The following is a 26,086-nucleotide window of genomic DNA, read 5'->3' on the forward strand; positions in this document are numbered from 1 at the left end:
CTTGGAATGGTGAGAAAAATGGGAGATGGTTAAAGGGCCCTATAAAACCATGTTTGGTTGGAATCACCTCCTGATTTTTCTTGCTTCTTGCAGGACAAGCCATGTGTCTAAATGAATGTTGTTTTACTAGTATTTGTGTATATATGTCTGTGTATGTTGTTCTGTGTTATTCCAAGACTTGGAAGAGGGTTAAAACCCCCTCTAATAACAATAAAGAAAAAGGCCTTATTTGAAAACAAACAAACAAAAAGATTTGGAACAAGGAGCTCATTGGCTTGTGAACAGCTCCCTGAAATTATAATAATAGTGATTGGTTTGCCTGGAGAAAGTATGAAATGAAATTTTTGTATGTGAAATTGTTTATGCCAGCAGTTGGAATGGACGTGAATGAGTTAATTTGCTGATGTGTAAATGTGTGTGTGTTGGCCTTCAAAAAAATAAACCTTTATTGTCAAAGTACAACATGTGTACATTGAGATTAGCTGAGCCTCCCCCCGTGCTCTCTCCCCCCAACACACAGTGACAACAAACCCTCCATCCTACCACACCATGTGAACCAACTACACCACACACCGGCCTCCCAAGTCAATTCTGCATAAGATTATGTCCCATTTAAAAGCCTAACAGCCCACGGATAAAAGCTATTTTTCAGCCTGTTGGTACAGCTGGCTATATTCCTATATCTCCTACTGGATGGTAGGAGAGTAAAGAGATACCGTCCAGGGTGTGAGTCATCCCTGAGAATCTTCCTCACTCTTCCAAGGCAACGAACCCTGGCGATGTCATCCAGTGGTGTCAGGGAACAGCCCACAATGTCTTGTGCTGTGCTCACTACCCTCTGTAATACTTTTCTGTCCGCGGCTGTCAGACCAGCATACCAAACCACAATACCATACGAGAGGACGCTCTCTATAGTAGACCGGTAAAACAGGGTCATTAGCTGTTGTTCTACCCTGTTCTTTCGCAAGACCCTAAGAAAGTGAAGCCTCTGTTGGGCCTTTCTAGCCACCTGAGTTGTGTTAACTTTCCAGGTCAGATCTTCACAGAGGTAGACTCCCAGAAATTTAAAGGAGGAAACTCTCTCTACACAGTTCTCCCCGATGTAAAGAGGGGCAGGTTCCTGCTTTTTTCTCCGGAAGTCTAACACCATCTCTTTTGTCTTGCCGATGTTTAGGTGCAAGTTGTTGTTACTACACCATATGGATAGTTTTTGTACCTCCGCCCTATATGCTGTCTCATCCCCACCTGTAATAAGACCCACCACAGTTGTATCATCTGCGAACTTGATTATCACAGTGGATGGGTCAGATGATACACAATCATAAGTGTATAAAGAGTACAGGTAGGGGCTAAGCACACAGCCCTGTGGCGTGCCGGTTCAAAGCTTCAGGGGGGTGGACAAAGCAGAGCTGACCCTCACTGTTTGTAACCGATCCCTAAGAAAGTCTTGAATCCAATCGCAGATGGCGGGGGAGAATTTCAAGTCAGTCAGCTTCTTGATGAGAATGCTTAGCAAAATGGTGTTGAAAGCTGACCAATACAACCCTACCACCCCACCTCCATCCCAGGCTGTGAAAGGAACAGTAAATTGCTGATTTTATTGTTGTAAGTGTTTGCATGAGAAGAGTTTTATGGGGGATCTGTGAGTGAATTTATGGAAAATGCATGTGAAGGAGAGCAAGCTATTTTTTTTAGTAGTGAGATTTTTGTACAATTCCTTTTACCTTTTCTTTTCCCCTCCAGTCTCTTTCTCCCCCCTCCCCGCTGTGTTACTTTAAGAGAGAGAGAGAGAGAGGCAGAAGAAGGGGGAAAGGGCTGGTCGTTTATTTGGGTCAAAAAATGTTGCAATCTTATTCTGCTCCAGCTTTTCCTCGCTTGAACTTATCCAAAGTTATTTCGCTGGTAGATTTACAGCAATTGCTGGGTACTCTTAATTGGGTTCACCCATATTTTTCCTTGCCTACACATTTACTTAGCCCCTTATCTGATTTATTGACCAAAGGAAAACAACCTGGAGATCTCATTGCAGTTCCCTCTGCAGCGCTTGCCACAGTTAACAATATCTTGAGCATTCAGTTTGTAGATCGTATTCCTTATAGAGACTGTCAGTTAACTCTTTTGGTGTTTCCTACTAGCGAGCTGCCTACGGGAGTATTAGCTGTAATAGAAGACAAAAAGGTATATTGTATTGAATGGCTTTCAGTACATCTCAAAATGTTTTGCCTTTTACCGAGGCAGTTGCTGAATTAATAACTTTAGGATGCACTCGAGCTTGCCGCAGAAATGGGACTGATTTGATTAATATTGTTCTTCTTATTCCGAAATCTGACTTTAAATTTTATTTTCAGAATAATCTATCTCTTCAGTGTGCTTTAACTGATTATGTGGGCTGTATTGCATATCATTTGCCTAAAGATCCTCGGCTTGTGTGTTTAATGACTTCTTTTCCTGTCTGCCCATTGCTTTTGTCTTCTCCGCTTTTGCAAGCTCCAACTGTTTTTTCAGATGGAGGGTGAATGAGAGGAGCGATTGCTTACAAGGATTCTCATGATGATACATGGAAGGTGTCCTACACTGCAATACAGTCGTCCCCGCAATGCTCAGAATTGTCTGCTGCTATTTTAGCTTTTCATACCTTTTCTCAGCATCCTTTTAATTTAATTTCTGACTCTCTTTATGTGTGTCAACTTATTTTTAATCTTCCAGGTGTTTACATTACACCCAGGATTGACTCCAATCTCATGGCTCTGTTTTTAACTTTGCATCAATTACTACAAGACCGAAAGCATTTATACTTTGTTTCTCATATACGCAGTCACTCGTCTCTTCCTGGACCTCTTTCTGAAGGCAACAGTCATGCTGATGCTGCTGTTTATGTTTTACCCAGTTTGTTTTCAGATCCTTTCTTCAGTCACTTTTTTTCATCAAAATGCCAGGGGGCTGGCACAAGCTTGCCATATTCCACTTGACCAAGCCAAGCAAATTGTTTCATCCTGTCCCTAATGTTTTGGGGCATCCCCCTTGGGGGACACGGAAGTTAATCCCCATGGTTTTGCCTCTAATCAACTATGGTAAATGGATGTTACCCATGTTCCCTCCTTTGCTCCCTGGAAGTATATTCATTTATCTATTGATACCTATTCAGGAGCACTTTGGGCCACACCTCAATGAGGGGAAACAGCTAATCATGTTATTTCACATCTTTTTTTCAGTCATTACAGCCTCTTTAAAAAGTGATAACAGCCCGGCCTATTCTTCATCAGCCTTTTTGCAATTTTGTACAACCTGGAATATTGTTCTTACTCATGGGCTACCCTACAATTCCACAGGTCAAGCCATCATGGAACGTGCTAATTGGTCCTTTAAGGACTGTTTTCACAAACAAAAAAGGAGGGATCTCGGGTACCCAATTTGTCGTGGATAACACAACAGGTTAAAAAAGTATTATTTACCTTAAATCAATTGAATGTCTCCATTCAAAATTCGACCGCTTATCAGGGACACTTTCAATAGAAAACCAGCTTGCTTCCCACTCTAGTATATTATCAGGAATTACCAGACAAAACATGGTTAGGGCCAGTCCCTCTGATTACTTGGGGAGGAGGATATGCTGCTGTGCTTGCTCCTACAGGACCCTTGTGGATTCCAGCATGTTGTGTCCGCCCAGCTAAGGATGTCGTGGTACCTGTCCCTGAATCCAGTTCCAGAAAACTTCACTGACTTGAGCAGATTTCTATAAAACTTTAACTATGAGACTATATCTAGTTGGGGGTTGACTGCCTATGATCCACCCCCTGATGCAATTGCTTTGCACACCCCGATAGTAGCAGTCCCTGAGAATATAACATGCGCAAAAATAGTTAATTGTACATCTTCAAGTAAAAAACCTCACTGTCTTTGTATTAGTTCACCTCTTTTAAATTGTACAGCTTTTGAGGAGACTTCCTTTAATTTTGCTCATGTTTGGCTCCTGCAAGGATGGTTTTTTACATGTGGTCAAGAAACTTTTAATTACATTCCTGCTAATATTAGTGAAGCACAGTGTTGTCTCAGCCGGTTGATTCCTGTTTTGCTTTCCAAACAGCAAATTCACTCAAACCGTTCTCGACGTGGAGTCATGCTAGATAGCACTTGTGACTCTGAAACAGCTTTACTTAATAAAGCAGAATACGTAGCATTGGCTATATCTATAGTGGGTGTGCCAGCGCTTGCTGCTCGCGCTCATCTTAACATTAATGCTGTTGCGTGTAATTTGGCAAAAAACAATGCTACTTCTATAGCTATTTCAGCAATCAATCATGAGCTGCAAGCTTTGCGAAAAGCTATTTTACAAAATTGCGCTGCTATTGATTATTTGCTTCTGCGCCAGCATTCGGGTTTTGAAAGTTTTGAAGGAATGAGTTGTTTTAACATTTCAGATGAATCACGAACCATCCAGCACCAGCTCAATATTTTACACAATTTGGCCTCTGATTTGAAAATAGATACTTTAGGACCTTGGTGTGAAAGCCTTTGGGCTTGGCTACCCACAGGTTTATTGGGAAATGTCCTACGTTATTTAGTCATTATTTGTGCTATTTTGATTGGTGGGTGCTGTTTTGTTTAGTGTCTTCCTTTTGCAACATATGTATCACAGCTTTTCGCCCTAAAACCCCTCCCACACTGCCACAGGGTCACATATATGCCCTGTATAAGCAATTGCAAAGATGTTCCTCTCCTGAGTATGACCCTTTCATTAACTTTTTACAAAACCTTGGCTAACAAAAAAGAAAAGAGTGAGATGTAGAGATGGAGGTCAAGGATATGAAGGGACCGTGTGCAGAAAACTGCCTGCCTCAGTATCTTGTTTGCCACATGTCTATGAGCTCACTCCAATTAGCACCGCCAAGGACTGCCAGGAACCATCAAGATATGTGAGACTACCCTGGCTGGGATGTTCTTAAAGATTGACAAGGGAATACACCAATAAACAATGCTTTTGCTGTGTGCTCTGTCCTGCTTGTTAAAACTGTATAAAAGTAATAAACTCTGCATAGGCAGACAGACATTTTGGACACCCTGCGATGACTGGTTTCTGAATCCCACACCTGTTGTTTCTGATGATTTGTGAGAATCTACTTCTGGCTGACTGGCTGTCTATACGCAAGTATGGGCCTTCTACCAAATGCTGGACTGTTGTTTATAGCTTATTAATAATGTGTTGTGAATTGTGCAAACTATAAGTTATGGCTGATCACTAGTAGTAATCTGTGGTTCTGTTTTTGAGGTCTGTTTTTTAATTGGCCCTCCTGAAAAAATGATCTGGCTCTATTCATTTGTATGTTGATTTCTCTGGATGGGTAGATCAGTCTCTTAAATACCTAATTTAATTTCATCAGTTGAACATCCTTGTCAGAACAAATACAAATGCAACAAAGATCTTTACAATAGACAATAATGTTTTGTTGTTAGACTGTATTCCCCTTCCTCATGCTGGGATGGGGAAAGACAGTTGTTTTCTTTTGAGGATGTGGCTTATTCAGTTCCCCCACAGATCTATTCTCTCTGTCCCTGTGACTGCTTCATCCCCTGCCACAGATGCCTGCAGCGGAGCCTTCCTTTCCATTAACCACCCTTCATCTTCAATAAATGCCAGTTGGTAGGGGCAGGGAAGTTACCTTTAGCCCTTAAAAAAGAATTGCTGTATATCAAACATGTTTAGCAATATATCCAGTTCAGCTCCTAGAAATGGGAGAATAAAGTGAAAGGATGAGTTGTTATTGTAAAGAGGGATTTCTTTAGGTACACCTAGGTTGCAGGAGGGAAGTGTTCGCTAGATCTTCTTCTACCAACCCACATATTATTTTGTGTGACCACAATGTTGCTATGGTGTTTGAGCATGTGCACTTGATTGTACCATACTTAACTTCTAGCTTGGGTGATGTCCAGGTTTTAGCAAAATAGTGAAGGACATGGCTTTCTAGCAAATATGAGATTTGTCATAACTTTTTTAAAAAAGAAAAAGCCACATAGATGGCCATTGTTCTATGCAGAACATCCTGCAGATGTTCCATGAGGGCAGGCCCTAAAAGCCCTGGCTGGTATCTTCCAAAAGAGGCAGAAAGATCTGATAGCAAGAGCAGGAAGAAAGACAAGGAAGAAAATAACAGGAAGATGAAGATATTGGCCATGGCCCTGTCTAGAGGTCAGGCATTTGCAATCATAACTTCAGGAATGTGTTGGGAGGATTAGTCAGACCTCCAAGAATAGTATGGCTATCGGTTATCATCAAGCAGGGGGTTCTGCTTTCATGAGTAGGCCTGAGTGTACTTAAATAACTTCTGAGAATGTCCACTTATGGCATGTTAATTGTGGAAGGCCTATCTGTGCAATGAGGCCTATCTGCATGGTGCAGAAAGCAATCACATGCATAGGGGTACCAAAGGCTAGTATGAACACATAAGCTGGGCCAGTCTTGATCTGGTAAATGGCTAGACATGTGCATCAAATATTCTATGGAAGACTGTTGAATCAGAATCACAGGATCCAATGTTTCAATAGGTAAAGGTAAAGGTTCCCCCGCACTTGCGTGCTAGTCGTTTCTGACTCTAGGGGCCGGTGCTCATCTCCGTTTCAAAGCCGAAGAGCCAGCGCTTGTCCAAGGATATCTCCGTGGTCATGTGGCCGGCATGACTAGACGCCAAAGGCGCACGGAACGCTGTTACCTTCCCACCGTAGTGGTCCCTATTTTTCTACTTGCATTTTTACGTGCTTTTGAACTGCTAGGTTGGCAGAAGCTGGGACGAGTAACAGGCGCTCACTCTGCTACGCGGCACTCAGGATTCTACCCGCCAAACTGCCAATCAAGCTCAGCGTCCTAACCCACTGAGCCACCGCGTCCCAATGTTTTAATAGCTATGTATAAATTTCCTGCCATCTTCCCATTCCACGGCGCAAGAAAAATACAAGGAAACTGGCCAGTATAAAAACATTTGATAGCCTTCTTAAGGCAGCAGCTGCCAGATTCACACATCTAAGGAGAATCTCAGAGGAAAAGGATCAGGAAAGCCTCTAAGAACAGGACGAAGCACAAGAAAAGGAATCCTCCTGGACTGATGGTGGAAAAAAGAAATGACAATACACTACCTGAATTCCACATCACCCAGGTTAAATAGCCCACATTGTGCTTAGAGTGACAATAGGCCCCATCTGTATAAATGCAACTACGTCAGGCATACATGGGTATAATAGGGTGATGAGATTAAAGCAAGGGTGAGCAACTTGTGGCCCCCAAGCTCCCTTTGTGCCGTGTTGCTTTCTGACTGTGCCTACTGAAAACCGAAAGCATAATTTCCTGCCTTTTGAAGTAGGAAATGGATGCAAACACATAGGCATACTATAGATAAAAAGGATAAAACCTCTAAAACTCCTTCCAAGATCTTGGCACTTGTGTAATGTGAATCCCATCCACTTGTGGCCTTTAACTTTTCTCTCCCAAGCTGTTACCGTAAGTGTGACTTTGGTGCCTTTGACCAGTTAAAATTGGCCTCTCCTTGGAACTGTGCTCAAGATGTCATGGCAAAGATGGTTTAGGAGGAGAGATTTGAAAGATTTAAGAAAAGTGTCCTCAAAGAGGCATTCTTAGAGATAGTTCCAGAGGCTGCAAGGGGAAAAAATTGAGCTCAAAATTTCTGTTGCTAAGTGAAACAATTATTAAGTGTATTTTGCCCCTTTTTATGACCTTTCTTGCCATGGTTGTTAAGTAAATCACTGCAGTTGTTAAGTTAGTAATATGGTTGATAAGCGAATATGGCTTCCCCATTGACTTTGCTTGTCAAAAGTGATCACATGACTCTAGGACACTACAACCAACATAAATATGAGTCAGTTGCCAAGCAATTTAATTTTGATCATGTGACCATGGAGATGCTGCAACAGTCATAAGTGTAAAAAACAGTCATGGTCACTTTTGTCAGTACCATTGTAACTTCAAACAGTCACTAAATGAATTTTGAATTACAGAATTACAATTTTGTTGTAAGTCGAGGACTACCTATATAACTTTAGGGGAGTCACATGATATTTACAGCATTTTGCATCTCTTGATTCTGTTCCTGCTAGTATGAAAATAATACAGATAAAATACAGATATCCAAACCCTTTACTTTTTGTGAGCCCATCCCTGATGCTGTTTTCCCTGGATTTTATCATAGTTAAACAACCCACAACGTTTACTTGCTCAGTGGAAGAGAAAGAGAGTGCCATCATCTATTTACAGATAATACAGTTATAGGCATAACATTTGCACTATTCCAGGATCACCTCCATGCCTGTGATCAAATGGCATTTCCCCTTTTTAGCAACTGAGGTGACTTACTTCTGGCTTAGAAGTAGTGTAACTAAAGCCGTTATGAGGGTCATTTCTCCATCTGCATATTGCAGGAATTGCATAGAACGTGGGGGTTGGCCACATTCCCATTGTTGGGAATTTCAGTCTTCTGGATACTGAGTCATGGTATTATGCCATGTTTTTATTTTAGCATTCATCACTGAATAAAATTGTGAGCAGAGGATGTAATTTTAAGAATAGCACTAGCACCTAGACCAGGGGTAGGCAACCTCAGTCAGCATATTGCCCCTGACAATCTGGATCTTGTTGTATTAGACCTAAGACAAATAGGGTATATTCACATATTATCAAATGATACTTATCAAATTAACTCTTTTTCTGGGTTCTAACAATAAAATAATTCATAAATTAATCAAATAAGTTGGATCTTCATAACATAAGAGTCCACAAAACACCACCCAAGGCTAATACTAACTGAATTTAATATACCCAACTGTATCTACTAAGATTTTAATCACATTAGCATCTTATTTTTATTACTGGCCATTCTCCCGTTAGTACATTATTTTAGTCATAGGTTCCTTCCGAACCTGTGAGTTGTACATTTCATCACAGTTAATAGCCATTGAGAAAACCCTTATCCTCCATGATTTTGTCTCATTCCTTTAAAGCAGCAGTCCCCAACCTTTCTGGATTTGTGGACTGGAGGAGGATGGTGAAGAGGGTATGGTGGCAAGCGCAGCTCCATTTGCGCAAGTGGTGGGGAGGGAATGAGCCAAAACAGCACAGCACAGCACTTGCCATGAGAAGGTCCTCATGAGCTGCAGGGCAACTGGGGCGAGGCAAAGGCACCAGGATCAGCACTTGCAGCTCACCCAGAAGAGAAAGGAGGAGGAGGGGGCAGAGACAGGAGAGGCTTTAAAAGGAGACAGTTTGGGTGGGAGAGGGAGAAGAAAAAAAAGACGCAGCCTTGGGAAGAGAACTCAGCTGGAAAAGCCTCCAGAGACAGAAAAGACAAGCCACTGAGGGAACTATCTTAAAAAGGTACATTCCCATTTAAGAATTAGCTACTCGCTAGAAAGGAAAGTCAAGTAGCCAGTAGCCAACACTTAAAAGAAAATGTACCAAGTACTGGCTGCTGGCTAAGGCAGCCTCCCCAAATGGCTCCATTTATAAGTAAACAAATGCTACAGGCAAAATCCATTCAGGACAAAAATACTTCAAAATCCCAGGGACTTCCAGTTTGCCACAGCCGTCACGGCCTCCTGGGAGATGAGCTTTGTCTCCTCCGTCCAGTTTCGCATTGCTGGGGGTCCTTATTGATGAAACCTTATTGATGAAAGCCATAAATATGTTTTTATGTCTTAAAATAGAATATACTTAAATGGATAAGATGTGTACTTTGAATATAAGATGCTGTTATGAGTTGAGACAAAGAAAATTTTGGTTAGGTAAAACTCAGAAGCTAAAATATTAACTGCTGCTTTAATGGAATATTGATTTGTGCATAAGGATTATGTAAAGATGATCAGATATACGGTATATAAGTTAAAACTTTATTCATGGGAAGTAATAAATATATCTTTTTGTAATAGTAAAGGAAAAAAAATAGTTTTAAATATGAGATAGTAGATGTAAAGAGGAAGTATTAAATGTGGAAATAAAAGAAATTTTGGTTATTAAATTTAAGAATTTAAGATACTTGAGAATTATTAGAAAACAAGAATATTATATTGCATTACTAACTTGTTGATGTAAATGGTAAGAACATATAGATAAGAGGTGTATCTGGAACATTAAACTTTGGGAGGAATTGTGATAAAGGAGTTGGGGTCATTTAAAATTTGGAAATAATAATTATTAAATGTTAAATTTAAATATTAATGGAAAATTAAAAACAAGAAAAACTTTTTAGGTCATTGATTGTTTAAAAGATTGAAAGTTAAAGCAACTAAGATATATATAAACTAAAAATTACTGATAAATGTTAGAAAGTTATTTTCCATTTGATTGATAGAACAAGAATTGGATTAGATTAAATATGAGACAGTAGATATTAAGGGAGAAAGAGAGGGAATGGTGATTGTAACAATTTGAGTTTTGTACTAATGATATCTATGTGTAATAGAATTATTGTACTCAGCCGCCACATTGCTTTTCAAACATTTAAATGTAATATTAGAAAATCAATAAAAATTTATTTTAAAAAATACTTCAAAATCTTTTGTGGCAAAACTTACAGCTAACAATAGCAGAGTAATAAAATTAGAACCAGTAACCTCTCACCCCAAAATCCAACCCAGGACATAAGCCATCAGCCACAATAGAAATTGCCAAACATTCCTTAAGAACACAAAATCCACATTGCCCAAATCCCAGAACTTCAAAGTCACAAAATGTAAGAATCCTTCCACTCTCCCAGTTCAGCTGACTCAGAAACAAACTCCTGAAACGGCACTTTGCTTCTACCAATAAACATCTCTCTCTTTTTTTAAAAAATAAATCTTTATTTACATTTCGTGTTAAAAACACACCATACACCGAGAAAGAAAAAAAAAAACATTTACAATATACAAAAAACGAAGAAATCGAAAAATTGAAAACCATTTCAAAAATTTCACATTATATCTACTTCTAAACTAACAATTATATTCCACTCATTAAGTCTCTTATAACCATCCAACTCCAAAGCTTATTCATTAACAAAGACTATATCACTTCATTTTTGACCAACCTCCAAGCCACCCTCATTTCTTTAATCTTTTATCCATCCAAATATACCATTTATTCCATGATAGAAATGCTGGTGTCTCTTCTTTACCCTTCAACTTCTTAGTCAATGTGTCTGCTTCTGCACAATCAAGTATTCTCCTAATTATAACTTCATCCGGCGGGGTATGATTTGCCTTCCAAAATTGAGCATACCCCATCCTTGCCGCCATTAAGATATGTAAAACCAAATACCATATTTCCTTCTTAATATTTCCAGGCCTGGAGCCAAGCAGATACGTCTCTGGTTTAAGATCAACTAAACACCCTGTGATTTCCTCTATCCATTTTTGGATCCTCATCCAATATCTAACCACTTCCGGACATGTCCACCATAAGTGATAGTATGTGCCAATCCCTTTACCACACTTCCAACAATTGGCCGACAATCCAGGGAACATTTTGGAAAGTCTAGCCGGAGGGAGATGCCATCTATAAAGCATTTTGTATATGTTCTCCTTATATGACGTGGAAACCACCAGCCTCATATTAGTCCACCAAATCTCTTCCCATTTCTCAAGTGGAAGTGCATAACCAAAATTCTTCCCCCAGGCAATCATCGCATCTTTTACCACCTCCTCCCCTACTACCCTAGTTAGCAGCAATTTATAACACTTAGATATCATCCCTTTCTCCGGACCCAGCAGAATCTTATCTAATTCCTGCAGATTCAGATAAATACCCCTTCCTTCCTTATCCTTCTTATACCTTGACTGGATCTGCAGGTAGGCCCACCACTCCAATTGAAACCCTTGCTGAGCCAGATCTTGTCGTGTTTTGAGTTCTCCCCTGCTATCTAAAAGTTCTTTGTAAGTTGGTCTTCTTCCCTTCTTGAGTAGGATCGGATGGGTCAAGGCTTCCAAAGTTGATAACCAACACGGAATTTGTGCATAGTACTTAGCCCTTGTCTTATCCCAATTCTGAATCAGTATATCCCTTATGTAGTGGCGAGTAAACTGTTTGCTTGGAGGAGTACCTTCCCGCCAAAGAGCTGCATGCCATCCCTGCAGCAAATCAAATCCTTCCAAACTCAACAATCGATTATTCCTTAAACTTATCCATTCCTTGCCCCAAACTAAGAGAGCAGCCTGATAGTAAAGTTCCCAGTTTGGTAGGCCAAGGCCCCCTCTTTCCTTAATTTCTTGCATCATTTTTTCCCCAATCCTGGGCCATTTCCCCTGCCATACGAATTTAGAAAATACCCCTCTAACTCTTTTAAAAATTTCAGCGAAAGTTTAACTGGTGCTGTCTGAAAAAGAAAATTCAATTTCGGCAAAACATAAGATTTCACCGTGGCTACCCTTCCTAATAATGACAACTGTATCCTACCCCATTTTCCCAGGTCCATTTTTGTTTGTATGAGTAATTTAGAATAATTATCCTCCCTAATACTTGAACATCTTCCCGTCAACCAGATTCCTAAATATTTCACCTTCTTCACGATTTTAAACCCTGTAGTGTCCTCTAACATCGGTTTACTTCTATTTGAAAGATTTTTCGTCAATATATTTGTCTTATCTTTATTTACTTGTAGACCAGCCACGTTTCCAAATTCCTCAATCCTTTTTAGTAATTCTGTTGTGTATGTAAATAGTTATTAAATAGGGAATTAGCTGATTGCAGAATAGCAGGGTTTTGAGCGGGAAATCCTGGTGCAATCATTGGTTGCAATAACCTAGGAGCGGGAAAATAAGCTCCATCGATTGGCTACACTTCAAACACTACCCCTATATAAGGTTGCAACATTTGACAGTTGACAGTTGACTTTGTGTATTCAATAAACTCGTTCATTGTTAAACCACTCTGAGTCCTCGTCTATCAGAACCAAACAATTGGCGACGAAGGTGGGATAGACAGAAGACCAGAGAATTGGCGGAATTGTCGCACAAAGGCGGCAAATTCGAATACGTGTCAAAGTCAACCGAGCGGCCGCGGCAGAACAAGAAAAAGTCTCCGAATGGCGCAGATTGGGTCATTGAAGGAATTCGACCCAAACTTCCCCGAAGATTGGGAAGAATACGTAGGACAGGTCGAAGGGTTCCTGCTCGTGAACGGAATCACAGACGACCGGAAAAAAGCGGCAGCATTACTGACGATTTGCGGCACACCGGTCTATCGAGTCGCTGTCGGACTGTGTCAACCGCAACCGGTCTCAAGCGTGCCGTATGCCGATCTCCTAGCCAAACTAAAGGTCCACTTTACACCTAGGAGATCCGAACTATTCTGGCGGCGCATCTTCGAGAAAAGAAACCAGAGGCCGGGAGAATCCATACAAAAATTTGTCGCTGCCGTCAGGGAAGCCGCAGTACGATGTAAATATGATAATCTTGAAATAAGAATTCGCGACCGTGTAGTACTGGGCTTGAGAGACGAGCAGCTACAAAACAGAATTATATCCAAACCCACTGGCAATCTGCAGGAGGTGATCGACGAACTTTTAACGTACGAATCAACTGGGTATCGCGACCCCCCCCCGCAGTAGCATGGCAGCATCGTCCGAGATCAACCAAGAAGGCTATGTGGACTGCGGGGAGGTGGACCAACAGTGGGAAGAAGATATCGCTGAAGTCTCCAGGCGGTTCGGAAAATTGGCACCAAGACAACCCAGAAGTGAAGGGCCCGAACCTGCCCGCCGTCAACAACCCGCAACTCCGCAAAGACAAGCGACGGCGACACAACGACCCTGGCGGGACACCACAACCAGACCGCGCGACATGGACAACCAGAACCGGTGTGGCAGCTGCGGAGGCAACCATCCCCGTGCCTCTTGCCGATTTCGTACCGCAAAGTGCAGGGCATGTGGCAAGACCGGCCACATCCAGGCCATCTGCAGGAGCCGTGTTCGCGACAACCGCCTCCACGAAATCGATGTGTGGGCCGAGGGTAAGGTAACCCCTAGTTTAAGTGGCAAGGAGACCCCTAAACCCCGGGTAAAAATTCCAAATTTAGGGGAGGTGGCGCGTGTCAGCCGGAGGAAACAGGGAAATGGGTACAATTTTCCTGGAGGAAAATCAAAAATTACAGTCCACCTGCAAGGGGTCCCTTGCAGAATGGAAATAGACTCAGGGGCTTCAGTGTCAATAATTTCCACTGAAACCCTTGAGAGGATAGAACAAATAAGTGGAAGGAAAATTCCACTTAATTCAACAAATATTCAATTAACCGACTTCCAGAAAAGCCCCATAAAAATAAAAGGAAAGGTCAGCCTTAGCGTTAAATTTAAGGGATTTAAGGGGATCTTAGAATTAATAGTCACGGAGGGACATAGGACTAGCTTAATAGGGGTTAACTGGTTCCCTGCCCTGGGCATTTGGATCGGGGGGATAAATTCAGTAATTAAAAATAAGACCCTCGAATCAGTCTGCAATGAATTTGCAGACGTATTCGATGGGTCTTTGGGTAGGTACAAAGGGCCCCCAATTAAATTTAACCTAGACCCCTCTGTAAAACCGATCAGGCTTAAGGCCCGAAGGGTACCTTTCGCCCTAAAGGAAAAAATCGAGGCCGAGCTCGACAGGCTTGTAGGCCTAGGGGTACTAGAACCTGTTGAGGGTGGCTTGTGGGAAACGCCGATTGTCACACCCCTCAAACCCAATGGGGATGTGAGAATCTGCGCTGACTATAAGGCCACACTCAACATGGGAATGAAAAAGCATGCTTACCCGGTCCCGACGGTGAAGCAGGTCCTCGCCACGATCCAGGACGGCGCCATGTTTGCCAAGCTAGACTTGGCGCATGCGTACTTACAGTTGACTGTTTCTAAAGAGGCTGCAGAGGCACAGACGATAGTTACCCACAAGGGGGCGTTCCGAGTCCATAGGCTGCAATTTGGTATTGCAGCAGCTCCAGGCATCTTTCAAGAAGTGATGGAGAGGACCTTAAAGGGCATACCTGGAGTATGCCCTTACTTTGATGATGTCCTGATAGCTGGAAAAGATGAGGAAATGTTAGTAGAGCGACTGGAACAGGTACTGGGTAGATTTAGGAGGGCTGGTTTGAAACTAAAAAGGGAAAAATGTAGCATAGGGGTTAAATCCACTGATTTTTTGGGGTTTAGAATTGATAAAAATGGAATCCACCCTACCCCTGACAAAATTAAAGCAATTAAATGGGCCCCAGAACCAAAGAATAAGGCAGAACTGCAGGCCTTCCTTGGACTGGTAAATTTTTACCATACGTTTGTGCCCCACAAGGCTGTCATCGCAGAACCCCTCCACAGACTCTTAGATAAGAAGACTCCTTGGCAATGGCTAGACAAACACAGAGTAAGTTTCCAAACTTTAAAGGACATATTGTCCAGTAAATCAACTGTAACCCACTTTATAGAAAATAAACCTATTTACCTGGCGTGCGATGCTTCGCCTTATGGTGTAGGGGCTGTAATCAGTCACTTAGACAAACAAGGAATACAAAGACCAATTGCATACTATTCACGCACACTAACCAAAGCAGAGCGGAATTATGCTCAGATTGACAGGGAGGCATTAGCAATAGTGGCAGGTGTTAAAAAGTTCCACGACTACCTTTATGGCAGGAACTTTACTATACTGACTGACCACAAGCCCCTGTTGGGACTGTTTACCACAGATAAACAGACTCCCCAAATAATGTCACCTAGAATGCTGAGATGGTCCATTTTCCTCTCAGCATACTCATTCTCCCTCCAATACAGACCGGGCAAGGACATGGGACATGCGGACGCCCTTAGCAGATTGCCCCTAAACATAACAGAGGAAGACCCTGCACCTGCGGGACAAATAATGTCCCTACAGGATATCCCCGATTGGCCACTAACTGCTAAAGACATAGCTGAGGCAACAAATAAGGACCACACTTTAAAGAGAGTAATGGCCTGGGTCCTGAGCGGGTGGCCAAACGCCAACCCGGATGAAAAATACATTCCCTATTTTAGAAGGAAAGATGAACTGTCAGTTCATCTGGGATGTTTACTCTGGGGAAATCGTGTGGTTATTCCAGGAATCCACAAATCAGCCATTTTACTAGAATTACATGAAGGACATCCTGGAATAGTTCGGATGAAAGCGTTGGCTAGGAGTCACTTGTGGTGGCCAGGACTGGACAAGGACATTGAAGAGTGTGTTGCCAATTGCCATCTGTGCCAACGCTCTAGGCCGGAACAACAACACATACGTACGCATAAGTGGGAGTTAGCTAGAAATCCTTGGTCCAGGATCCATATTGATTTCGCTGGGCCTTTCCAAGGGTTAACATTTCTGGTAGTGGTTGACAGCTTCTCTAGATGGCTAGAGGTAGTACCAGTCAGTTCAGCAACCTCAGGTAGAACCATACAGGCATTAAGGGGCCTCTTTGCCACTCATGGGTTGCCGGATTTAATCGTGTCTGATAATGGGCCACAATTCACATCTATTGAATTTCAGGATTTCCTCAAGGCCAACTCGATTAAGCACAGGACATCAGCACCCTTCCACCCATCCACCAACGGCTTGGCTGAACGAAATGTGAGGACCACCAAGGACGCCTTAAAAAGAATCATTCGAGGTGACTGGCATCAGAGACTGGCCGAGTTTTTGTTGGCCCAACATACGACCCCATGTTCCGCTACAGGGAAAAGTCCAGCTGAAATGCGGTGGGGATGGAGACTAACCACCAAATTGGACAGATTACACCCCGACAGACTTCTGCCAAGCGCTGAATTGGACATTCCTAACAGAACATTTAAAGTGGGGGACTTGATCTGGGCCAGGAATTATGCCCAAGGGGACAAATGGATGCCAGGGGTGGTGACTGAAATTTTAGGACCTCTGTCGTACACTATTGAGGGGGAAGGGAATAGGATCTGTAAAAGACACACAGATCAGCTGAGGAAAAGATCCAGTGGGTGTTTGCCAGCAGAGGGGGGCCAAAGCTCAAATGGGGAAGGAAGCACATCCAGATTCATTAATAACAACATGCCAGAGAGCGTGGTAGAGGAATGGCAAAACATCTCTTTCCCTGTATCCCCACAACAACAACAATCTAGTCAAGTAGATTGGGAGGCACCCCTGCGAGGTAGGCCAGTGACTACTGAGTATCAAACACAAACCAACGCACAAAACAGCAACATGGAAACATCAGAGTCAAGTAACCCAGAGCCTAGGTCCAACACAGACGAGCAGCCAAGTGGTCAATCTGGAAAGGGGGTCCCCAGCAGCCAGACTAATAGATACCCTACTAGAATACATAGGCCACCAAAATATTTAAGGGACTTTGTAAAGAGTTAACAACAACTGGGGGGTAAGGGGTGTTGTGTATGTAAATAGTTATTAAATAGGGAATTAGCTGATTGCAGAATAGCAGGGTTTTGAGCAGGAAATCCTGGTGCAATCATTGGTTGCAATAACCTAGGAGCAGGAAAATAAGCTCCATCGATTGGCTACACTTCAAACACTACCCCTATATAAGGTTGCAACATTTGACAGTTGACAGTTGACTTTGTGTATTCAATAAACTCGTTCATTGTTAAACCACTCTGAGTCCTCGTCTATCAGAACCAAACAAATTCCGTGCTGGATTCCAGAGGGTTTTCCAAAAGGAAGACCATATCATCTGCAAACGCCTGCAGTTTATAAATTTGGTCTCTTATCTGAAGCCCAGTAATCTCCTCATCTTTCCTTATTATTCTCAATAGGGGTTCTAAGGTTAGGATAAATAAAAGTGGGGAGAGTGGACAACCCTGCCTAGTGCCCTTACAGATATCAAATTTGTCAGTTAAATTCCCATTTATCAACAATCTCGCTTCCTGCTTAGTATAGATTGCTTTAATCATATTACAGAATTTAGCCCCAAATTCCATATGTTCCAACTGACTCATCAGGAAATCCCAATTAACCCTATCAAATGCTTTTAGAGCATCGATAAATATTAAAGCTAATTGTTTATCTGGTCGGCTTTCATAATACTCCAGAACATTTAATATAATTCTGAGATTATCTTTTATTTGTCTAGTGGGAAGGAACCCATTTTGGTCTGTATGTATGAATTGGTTTAAGTAAATTTTTAATCTATCTGCAATTATTGTTGCAAATATTTTATAGTCTGAATTAAGAAGGGATATTGGCCTATAATTTTTAATATGCTTCGAAGGGAAGTCATCCTTAGGAATCAAACTAATATTTGCCTCCAACCAAGATTGCGGGACTATAGCCTCATCCAAAATTTCATTAAATAGATCTTTCATATGTTTTCCCAACGCTTCCACTAATACCTTATACAATTCTGCAGGAATTCCGTCAGTGCCTGGGGGTTTTTGACATTTCTGTTGTCTGACCGCTTTTTCAATTTCTGCTATTGTTATCTCCTGATCTAAGGCCTCTTTCTCATTAGGAAATAACTTAGGAAGGTCTGACTCTGTCAGGTATTGTTTAATCCTCTCCTCAGGAACCTTTTCTTCCTGATATAATTCTGTAAAAAAATTATCACTATCTTTTCTATCCCTTCTTTATCCCCTATCAGTGTCCCCCTCTTATCCTCTAACTGCTCAATTCTTCTACTTTCCTTCTCTTTCCTTATTCTATAGCTAAGCCATCTCCCTGGTTTAACTATTCAAAATAGTTCTGCCTCGCCACCCTAATTTGACGTGCTATTTTCTCTTGGTCCACAAGGTTGAGTTTATGCCTCCAAAAATCCACCTGCTCCTTCCTGTACACTTTCTGTGGGTTTACCTGGAGAGCCTTCTTTGCCTTAGTAAGTTGCTCAACAATTTCCCTCCTACTTTCCTCCTCCTTCCTACGTTTAACTGCCATCTGTTTTATTATCAAGCCTCTCAAATAAGCTTTAGCTGTATCCCAAACTATTCGTAGGGGCATCCCTTCCATCCTATTTTCTAAAAAAAACAGACTCATCTCTTGTTTAATTTTTTGTACAAAAACCGTATCCTTCAGGGTCTCCAGGCTCATCATCCATCTACTCCTCACTCTACTCCCCCTTATCAATGTAATAGCCACCGGGTTGTGGTCCACCCATTCGTTTGTCAAAATCATGGCATCTTTTGCATAAGGTATCAGCCCATCCGACAACCATACCATATCCAACCTAGACCATGAGTTATGCCTGGGGGAGTAGTAGGTATAACGTTGAGAGGCTGGGTTAATCACACGCCATATATCCCTAAGGCCAAATTCTTCACACATATCCCTAAATACTTTGGGTAAGACCCTCCTATCTTTCCCTTTTTTCTTCTTCAAATCAACCCTGCCTGTTTTGTAATCCTTAGCCCTATCTATCACCGCATTAAAGTCCCCCAAGAGACACATCTGCTCATACTCCAAATCTAATATTTTCCAATATATTTTCTGGAAAAAGTCTCCCTGATTATTATTAGGTGCATATATGCCTACCAGTAACACTTTGCTTCCCACCATTTCTATCTCCAGCATCAGGCTTCTCCCCTCCGGGTCCACCCATAATTCTTTAGGACACAAGTACTCCTTAACATACATTGCTACACCTTTCTTTTTCTCCTCAGCAGATGCTACAAATAATTTCCCTAGTTTAGAGTAACTCAACAAATTAATTTGGCTTTTCTTAATATGAGTTTCCTGAAGGCATAATACATCAGCTCCAAATTTCCTTAATCTGGTTAAGATATTTTTTATCTTAACAGGAGCATTGAGACCATTAACATTGAGTGTCAAAAAATTCACCCCTTGACACATCCTTACTTACGTGGGGCCTTAGATTTGGTAGTCTGTCTAGTTACCCTCTTATATTCTTCTCCCTTTCCCTCTCCACCCCCCTCCCCCCTCCGCTCCCCCGAGATTCCTCTCCTCCCTCTGACTTCTACTTTCCACTTCTCCATCACTCTCCTGATCACTAGTCCCACAAAAAATTTTATAGAAATCTTGTGCGTCGCATAGACTCTCAATCTTTATCTTTCGGTCTTCCCACATCACCAGGAGCCCCTCTGGAAGCAGCCATTTATATGTCACACCTTTTTTCCTCAATTGCGAAGTAACAAATTGATAGCATTGACGTTGCTCTCGGACCCTTCTTGGCAGTTGCTTAAGAATTGTAACCGGACGGCCTTTATACTGAATTGGTTGATCTCTAGCTCTATGGAGCACTTCATCTCTAAGCGCCTTTTTGGTAAACCTAACATGCACTTCCCTAGGGAGGCTGTATCGCCTGGCATAATTGGTATAAACTCGAAAAGCCTCATCAATATTGCACCGAACCTGTTTTTTCTCTTTCCCCACCAGGTCTGCAATCATTTCTCCTACCACTTCTTCCAGCTGTTCTTCTCTGTCTTCCGTAACATTTTGGAAGTGCAAAAAAAAGGCCGCTTTCTCCATCTCCAGGTACACCATATCATCTTCCAGCTTCTTGGATGCTTGCGTGCACCTGTGCTCCCATTTCTCCATCTGCTTCTCCATATTCTCAGAGTCCTTTTCTACTGTTTTAATTCGCTCTTCATGCGTATCCAGAGTCACCTGGACTGCACCCAATTTTCCTTTAATTTCCTTCATCTCCTCTCTTATGTCCCCCAACTCAGCCTTCAAGCTGTCAAAATTCCTCTCCATTATGTCCTGCATATTTGGAACATTGTATAAATCCCTTGAATTGTAGCAGATTTTTCTGTCGCTGGTAGGTTCTCCAGCGATTTCCTAACCCCTGGTGGCGTCGTAACTGGAGAGGCCGCTGCTGTCAAGGTAGAGGCCTTCCTTAAGGTTTTAGTTGACATTGTCGTTAAAGACATTTCAGTTTGTCCCAGGAGGTTTCTCCACACTACTGTACACCACAGGTTGACTCCTTCCCAGAAACTTTATCACAAACCCCGTACTTCCTTCTAATAATTTCACTTCCGCTCTTTAGGTAGAAAAAAGAAAGAAAGAAGGAGTCACATCAATATCCGTCAGTTTCTATAAGTCCGCAAAGCAATACACCAACTTTTTCAGGGAAGAGAAAGCTTCCACCAATCATGTCATATTCGTAGACAAGTCCATTTAAGCCTCTAATCAGCATTCACGGCAGCAAAAGACAAAAGGGGTAACAAAAGAAAAAGAAAAAAGAAAAAAAGAAAAGAAAAAAAGGAAAGAAAAATATTTGTTGCCAAAACCACCTCCAATAACTGGCTGCCGCTCCTTTCACTTCTGCTTAGCACCCCGCCGGCGCGCTCGCTCAGAAAGTCTTTAAACTCACTTCCACTCTTTCTCACTTCCCTGCTTTTTCTCAAACTGCCGAGTCATTGGCTTCGGGGCTGCCAAACTGTGGCCCTCTTTCAAGCCTCCGGATCCTCGGGGTGCTTTCCTTTTTCCAGCGAGGTGATTGCATCACACCTCGCCTCCAAAGATGCCCCCTCCGCTTCTCCCAGCCTCTCCAGGGCTGGAAACAGCAGAATATCGCCACAGGAGGCCTGAAACACAACAAGAGGCTCGGCCGTCTATCGCCTCTCCTCCCAAGGCAGCGCCATCTTGGATTCCAGCTTCACCAATAAACATCTCTCGAGCAGCCGGCTTCCTCTCGTCTATTTCAAATGGCGGGACTTCATTTTTTTCTTTTTTCTTAAAGATATACCCTCCCAACTGGAGAAACTGGTATGTTTATCTTGCAACCTTATGAAACTTTATGAAAAAGGTCTTTCATTGCTGAGTCTATCTAGTTAAATCCTGACATCTCATCTCATCTCCTCCAGGCTTGAATGATACTTATAATATAAATAACTTCAGCCTATTTCATCTGTTAGAGACCTGCATGAAGCTTTAATTACTCAATTGGACAAGCAGCTTTAAAGAACTTAAAAGACAAGGAGGTGCTCCTTTTTTAGGAGGCAAAATATTTCACAAAGTTGAAGCAACTCCACATAACTTTATATGGAATGGCTAGAATCATAGCTTCTTGTTATAATTCTGTTCACGTAGCCCAGAATTTGTAAGTTTGACTCTTTTAGTGGATTTAATATATTTCAAATATGGTAAGTTATGATTTAAAACAAGTCTCCTCCCATTTACTTGGTTTCATAGTATATGCTTGTGACAGGTTTTCTTTTTGTTTTGACAAGGAAAATTCTTCTGATAAGGCCGAAGATAGCATTGGCAAATTCAGGAAACTATCGAGAAATGAGGTGGTTCACTCCTTGGAATAGATCACAGTAACCTCTCTTAAATTTGCTTCTGCCCAAATTAATCTGAAAATTTGGGTTACCCTTGATGTTTGCCCCTGCAAGTCTGCATTAAAAGATCTTTCAGAAGACATTGCGATTTTAAAAATATTTATGATGTTAGCATCCCTTCTGCATATACTTACTAAGTGATAGCAGATGTATAATAATATGATGGCTTTAGAAGACACTGTAGATTCTAATCATCTTAACTTGCATAGAATAATGTAAACAAATTATGTTTACAATGCAAGCTCCAATCATTAGATAAAACTTAGAACTGATTGTGCTTGTGGCACATAGAAGCTTATGTTCAGTGGCTTCTGGTTCTGTGCAGTTAGTGCAACAGGCGATGTATCATGGGGCTCTGCACCCTACAGCTGATTTCTCTCTGTTTGGGGGCCCTAAATGGGCCAAAAGCCACCCTAGAGAGGTGGCAAAGAAGGAGGGAAGCCCCGACGATCATGGGGAGATGGCAGTCTATCTGGACATCCAGGGAAAGCTCTCCAGAAACCAGCAGAAGAAAGGCTAGTGTTATTCGTGGATCTAGCCCAAGCTAAGTGCAGCGGAAGCCATAAAGCACTAGAAGAAGCATCAGCTGGAAAGCAGGACTGATCCTGGCACTTCCACTGAGCCCCAAATAAGCGCTGATCAGCTGAAATGCGGCACTGATCCTGGCGCTTCTGCTGAGCCCCAAATAAGCGCTGATCAGCTGAAATGCGGCACTGATCCTGGTGCTTCTGCTGAGCCCCAAAGAAGCGCTGATCAGCTGGAAAGCAGTGCTGATCCTGGTACTTCAGCTGAGCTCTGACAGCCCCGAAGAAGCACTGATCAGCTGGCATCCGGCGCTGATCCTGGCGCTTCTGCTGAGCCCTGACAGCCCTGCAGTTCCAGCTGTCTCTGACTCAGACTCGTGCATTGCTGCCACCAGTTCAGCTCATTGCCCTCCCCTGCTGCCACTTCTTTAGGATGGTTGCGTACCACCTGCCAGGTACCAATGTACCACACGTTGAAAAGCCCTGTGTTAGGTGGTCGTTATCAAGTTATTTTTTTCTTTCATTTAGTGAGCTTATAAAATGTAATGAAATTAAAGTAATGGTGCAAAGAGTTGACTGATTGCCCAGAAAGCGATGTAAAATGGTATTATTAAGTGAACAAGGCTCCAGTTATAAAGAAATTAGAAGAAAAATTGGTAGAAACTTAACCAAAGTTTCTACTGTACACTTTTCCCAAAAGGTTTTCACAATTTTGGCTACTACTGTAAACAGAAATAAAAAATATTTCTTGCACATGGTAAAAAGAAAAAAGAAATTTGATTGCAATCCAAAATCAGTTTATATTCTTGAAATAAAAAGGATCCAATTTTAAGTAAGGAAATATATAACTTAATATCTTTATTTTAATAGGCCTATTATGCACTGGAATGGTTGTTACAGCTCTAGAGTAATTTTTCTGAACAAGTAAGTAATTAGAAATACTGTTGTAAGCTGTCCAGAGTCATTTGGTTGAAATGGACAACTATAAAAATCAATCAATCAAATAAATAAACACAAGTTGATTTATAAAACAAGATGATAATAATAATAATAATAATAATAATAATAATAATAATAATAATAATAATAATAATAATAATAATAATAATAATAATAATAATAATTTTATTTATATACCACCCTTCTCCCGAAGGACTCAGGGCGGTGAACAGGGCAAACATATAAAAACACAAAGATACAAAAGTTAAAAAGAATTAAACACAATGCCCAGCTAAAACAATAGATATATTAAAAACAACAGTAAAATCCCAACCCATCCCCCATCAGGCCAGGCCGGCTTGTTCGAATAAGTGAGTCTTCAGATCGCGTCGGAAGGAGCGAAGGTCGGGCGCCATCCGGAGCTCGACCGGCAAACGATTCCATAAATCCGGGGTGCCCACAGAGAAGGACCTCCCCCTGGGGGCCACCAGACGACATTCTCTGACCGGTGGCACCCTGAGGAGGCCCTCTCTGTGGGAAAGCACAGGGCGGAGGGAAGTTGATGCCAGCAGCAGGTGATCCCTGAGGTACTCCAGACCCATGCCATGTAGGGCCTTGAACACCATTACCAGTACCTTGAATCTCACCCGGAAGACAACTGGGAGTCAATGCAGCTCACGGAGCAGAGGTGTAACATGGGAGTATCGGGAGACTCCCAACACAACTCTCGCGGCTGCATTCTGTATCAGTTGGAGCCTCCGAGTGGTCCTCAATGGCAGCCCCATGTAGAGAGCATTGCAGTAGTCTAAACGAGAGGTCACGAGTGCATGAGTGACCATACACAGGGCATCCCGGTCTAGATAGGGCCGCAACTGGCGCACCAGGCGAACCTGGGCGAAGGCTCCCCTAGTCACAGCCACTATGTGATCTTCCAAAGTAAGCCGTGAATCTAGGAGGACTCCCAAGTTGCGAGCCCTATCTACGCGGGGTAATAGCTCACCCCCCATAGAAAGAGATGGAATATTCTGAATATCCCGGGATGCCGGGATGCACAGCCACTCAGTCTTGTCGGGGTTGAGTTAAAGTCTGTTCCTCCCCATCCAGACCCGAACTGCTTCCACCTGCCAGGTGCCAATGTGCCACAAGTGGTACACGTACCACTGGTTGAAAAGCCATGCTTTAGTTAACTCATCTCTGGAAAATGCAGTTCTTGATTTTTATTGTGGGTGGTTGAAATTGGATTTTAGGATCATATGAATCTGACATTTTTAGTGATCTTCTATTATGTTTTCAAAACAGAACATTCAAGCAATCATATACTGTAAGTAGCTGATACTAATTTTATTAATCAATATTTGTCCAAAACGTTTATCCTCTGTGGAACTTCAGAAGCAGCAAAATGTTTGGATAAATATATAGAATAGAGGTTTATATGGAATAAAGAACGTGGGGAGGCAACACAAGGCAAATAAGTTTTCTTTTAATTCCATTTTTAAATACATACATTCTGCTTGGGAAACCATTGCATATATTGTTTTGTACGCTGCATTTGTGGGATAGAAGCTAGTTGGTAGCAGGCTTTGGAACATTTTTTATTGTCTTGTCTTCTAGTACTTTGGAAAATAAGTTGTCCCCTTCTTCTTTGTGGCAGCCCCTGAAATACTGGAATACAGCTATCATGTCACTCCAGTCCTTTTCTCTAGACTGGCCATACCCAATTCCTGCAACCATTCTGTACATGGTTTTGTTTCCAGACTCTTAATCATCTTAGTTGCTCTTCTTTGCACTTTTCCAAAGTCTCAACATATTTTTGGGAATGTGGTGACCCAAACTGGATGCAGTATTCCAGCTGTGGTCTTACTAAGGCTTTATAAAGCGATCCTAATACTTCACATGATTTTGATTCTGTGCCTCTGTTTATACAACCAAAGATTGTATTAGCTTTTGGGGCTGCTGCCACACACGGCTGGTTCATGTTTAAGTGAACATCCACTAGGATTCCAAGGTCCCTCTCACAGTTACTGTTTTTGATCCAGGTTTCGCTAATCTGTACTTGTACCTTTAGTTTTTCCTGCCTGGGTATTATACCTTGCTTTTCTGCACATTAAATTTAATGTTGTTGGATAGGGCCCATTGGTCAAGTCTGTCAAGCGTTAGGTCTGTAACGGTCCTGGATTCTTTCCCCACCAAACACGGAACAAAAAACCAGGAAACCAGGAAACAGGAACACAGAAGCTAGAAAAGCAAACAAAGTTAGCACTAGAAGTGGTTTTGCTCCCAGTGCTCTAAATATCCTGCCCCTGCAGCTCCACCCAGCTCCACCCAGCCCCACCCTTCCCTTCCCAACAAGCCAGCATCCTGGTGGGTGGGTATAAATCCCACCCCGCTTCTTAGATA

The 26,086-nt window shown here is 42.1% G+C and overlaps 2 protein-coding genes across 3 annotated transcripts in view; both read left to right on the forward strand.

Moving 5' to 3' along the window:
* Window positions 1-5,057: 5,057 nt before the first annotated feature.
* The window catches only part of LOC310635961 (7-dehydrocholesterol reductase-like), a 105,642-nt gene continuing 84,613 nt past the window's right edge, over window positions 5,058-26,086 (forward strand). The window contains exon 1 of one of the 2 annotated variants that reach the window (XM_083355358.1): window positions 5,058-5,146. The gene's annotated coding sequence lies outside the window, so the exon portion shown is untranslated. The remainder of the gene's footprint in view (window positions 5,147-26,086) is intronic. The other variant, XM_083355360.1, reaches the window with a different exon arrangement.
* Window positions 21,380-26,086, forward strand: part of LOC310635979 (7-dehydrocholesterol reductase-like) — a 28,070-nt gene continuing 23,363 nt past the window's right edge. Inside the window, exons 1-3 of the mRNA XM_083355396.1 lie at window positions 21,380-21,651; window positions 23,621-23,674; window positions 24,989-25,010. Coding sequence (XP_083211522.1) covers window positions 21,407-21,651; window positions 23,621-23,674; window positions 24,989-25,010 — 321 coding nt within the window. The 5' untranslated portion in view covers window positions 21,380-21,406. The remainder of the gene's footprint in view (window positions 21,652-23,620; window positions 23,675-24,988; window positions 25,011-26,086) is intronic.

Source organism: Vipera ursinii (genome assembly GCF_947247035.1).
Source record: "Vipera ursinii genome assembly, chromosome: 1".
Taxonomy (NCBI): domain Eukaryota; kingdom Metazoa; phylum Chordata; class Lepidosauria; order Squamata; family Viperidae; genus Vipera; species Vipera ursinii.